Genomic DNA, 3,102 nt, shown 5'->3' on the forward strand with positions numbered 1-3,102 from the left:
CTATTTTGAATTCCATCTGATGCCTTCTCTGTATAATATATACATTAGGAACCAATGATGATAGCGGAATAAAACTTTACACAAATACGGTATTTGAGCTGAGGTACCCCTTGTGGAAAAATTTTCGTGATCGGACTATAACTTTTCGAGGTCCCTGATATCGAACACGATGAACTCAGTGCCTAACCTAACCTAACCTAATTTTTCACCGAAAATATCGGTAAATCTCTCAGGTATTTTCATGTAATTCAGAGGACATCATTTTTGTACTCTCGCAATAAAGTTGCATATAACGGTATATATCATCAGATATATGGCTACATATACCAAAGTAATCTGGGTGACGAGTAGAGTTGAAATCGGGATGTCTGTCTATCCGTCCGTGCAAGCTGTAACTTTASAAAAATTGAGATATGTATCTTGAGAGTATAAAATGTTCGGTGACACCCGAACTTAGCCCTTCCTTACTTGTTTAAATACCRTTTACCCAAGTAAATTAGTTGCAATTGTATTATGACAAAATGCACCTGGAAATTGAAATATAGTATATGTATGTCAAAATGCCTAAGAACTTGCTTGAATGAACAGAAGCCAGYTGCTTAATGTCCTCTGTTCTTCCAAAATGTTTACTACTTATTTCAAAATTGAAAGAATTCCCTAAATAAAATGTTCACTAGTAACTGAGTAACTTGAATATAATATATTACTCTATCAGAAAATCTAAATAATTTTTCATACGAATAGTTATCCGTTTAACTATCTGGCTTTAGTATACTTATGAATGATTTGCTCCTCTCTCTTTTGACTACAGAATTCACAAATCGGTTGCAGTTTAGAATATTTATATGCAATAATAGTTCATYAAAAAAATATAGAAACGTACAATTCCAAATCACTTAAATCTTTTAAACCAATTCACAAAAGCACTTACCCCAGCAGCATACACGAACTTTTGAATTGTTGAGCAAACTGCACTCATAGAACATGTTTCTCTGCTTTTTGTTTCTTGCAGTACTTTCACTCCTGTTCGTGCTGTATAACCGCAAACGCAAGACAACGAAGAAGAAACGTGCCGGCCCGGAAAAGGACGTACGTGAGACTGTTATTAGTTATGACGATGAAGGTGGCGGCGAAGACGACATGACAGCATTCGACATAACACCACTGCAAATACCCATTGGCGCCGGCGGTAATATGCCACCAGACATTGCCACCTGCAAGATGCCAATAATATGTGAGTAGAGATTGTGGCAGGAAATTCAATACACTGTATCATTGTAGTTATGAGTAAATGTGCTTGCAACCACGTCACAGATGCAGTTAAAATAAGAGCACGTAAAATATTATCGGATTACGCAATGATAGAATAAGTTAATCTAGTGTATAGGTATTTTTGTTTATGTATATGTTATGTATCACAACTCAATTTTGGATCCATACTAAAACATTACCCGCTACTGTCTGTAATTAACAGATCCCGTTATGACACTTTTGCCCGGCCAAGAAGTGAATGTCGGCTTCCTGATGGAGGAGCGCAAGAAACGCTTCGACAAGGACCCCAATGCGCCACCGTTCGACGACCTGCGCAACTTCACCTTCGAGGGCAGCGGTAGCATAGCCGAGTCGCTGAGCTCCTTGGCCTCAGGTGCGTACCGGCACACTCCGACGACCGTCGCCACCACTTCATTCATGCACTGTAATTTTTGCTAATGTTGTTATTGCAATTAAAAGCAATGAAACAACAAATCTATATAATTTGTCGCGCCACCTACTTACTCACATTTCCTTGCAGGCACCGACGATGAGAATCAAGACTACAACTATTTGACGGGCTGGGGGCCGCGTTTCAATGCGCTCGCCGCAATGTATGTGCATCACGACCGCACGAAGCTAACGCGCGTAGTGGCGACAAACGAAGTGGCTATAACTACAGCTGCAGCGGCTATAAAGGCGAGCACGACGCCCAATATGCTGGCCGTAACGACGGGGATGGTAATGGGTAGCAATTCGGGTATGTTGACAAAAACGACAGCCGCGGTAATTGAAGAAGAAGATGAAGATGAGGAGGACGAGGATGAGGAGGAGGGTAACGTGGCGTTATAAAATAAGGCAATGCAACAGACATCCGCAGATCGTGGGCGATGCGTTCGTACAAGTCGCACCAACTAGCAGACACACAAGCCTACATCAAAAATTTCACTCGATTTAAAGGCAACACAACCAAATATGTCTTTGCTACTAGATCTCTACCACCAGATGCTTGTGGCGCGCCGTCGTAGCTCCTTACGGTAATGTGCGAGTATGTGCTCGTTCGTATGTGTTCGCCACGAACCGTATGGGGTAATTAAGGTCAAAGCAAAGGATATGTATACAACTGCATCGTTTGTCAACGTGTGAGTGAAGTTTCAGCTTGTGCTCATTAGCTCAACATAAAATCAAAGAAACAGTCAAGCAAAGGAACTAAGAAAGAATGCTGTTAAAAAAGATTTGCAAGGAATTTAAAATACATTTGAAAAGAAAAAACTGCTGTCGACAGACGACACAGCGCTTCAAAGGCATTTAAGGCAGCATTTTCTTTGCTTGACTTGAAAGTACACACCTTCTGCGAAAGACGACTAAGGATACTAGTTAAAACCGATAAATCGGCGTTAATTATGTACCGTCAAAGACATACATACGTAGCCGTGTATGCAAAGGGAAATGTGAAAGTCGCCAACTCAATTGTAAAATAGTTTGTAAATATTTTGAATGAAAACCGAACTAATAATAATAAAACATAATGTTAAACTAATATTAACAAAAAATGGTAAGCATTGATGTAATTTTAAATTTCAATAAATTACAAATACAATTAAGCGTGTGTAGGGGTGGTAGCATAGTGCGAACGACTACTAGTATAGTTAAATCAAATTTAACTTAATTCTATGCTAAGCAAGTAGTTATATGATACTTACACATAAATAAAAATCAAATCAAACTGTTTACATAAATAATTTAGTGATAAAAGAATTAAGAGAATAAAAATAATAGATAATACATATTACACTATGCTGACATATAATAAAATAATTATAGTTAATATCAAAAAAAAAAAAAAAAAAA

At 38.3% G+C, this 3,102-nt stretch overlaps 1 protein-coding gene across 2 annotated transcripts in view; it reads left to right on the forward strand.

The window, feature by feature from the left end:
• LOC108971932 (putative neural-cadherin 2) overlaps positions 1–3,001 on the forward strand; it is a 157,951-nt gene extending 154,950 nt beyond the window's left edge. Inside the window, exons 11-13 of one of the 2 annotated variants that reach the window (XM_018938287.1) lie at positions 1,013–1,234; positions 1,475–1,696; positions 1,793–3,001. In XM_018938287.1, the coding sequence (XP_018793832.1) occupies positions 1,013–1,234; positions 1,475–1,696; positions 1,793–2,103 (755 nt within the window). In that variant the 3' untranslated portion in view covers positions 2,104–3,001. The remainder of the gene's footprint in view (positions 1–1,012; positions 1,235–1,474; positions 1,697–1,792) is intronic. The other variant, XM_018938288.1, reaches the window with a different exon arrangement.
• Positions 3,002–3,102: the final 101 nt, after the last annotated feature.

Source organism: Bactrocera latifrons, unplaced genomic scaffold (assembly GCF_001853355.1).
Source record: "Bactrocera latifrons isolate USDA-ARS-PBARC rearing strain unplaced genomic scaffold, ASM185335v1 scaffold_369, whole genome shotgun sequence".
Taxonomy (NCBI): domain Eukaryota; kingdom Metazoa; phylum Arthropoda; class Insecta; order Diptera; family Tephritidae; genus Bactrocera; species Bactrocera latifrons.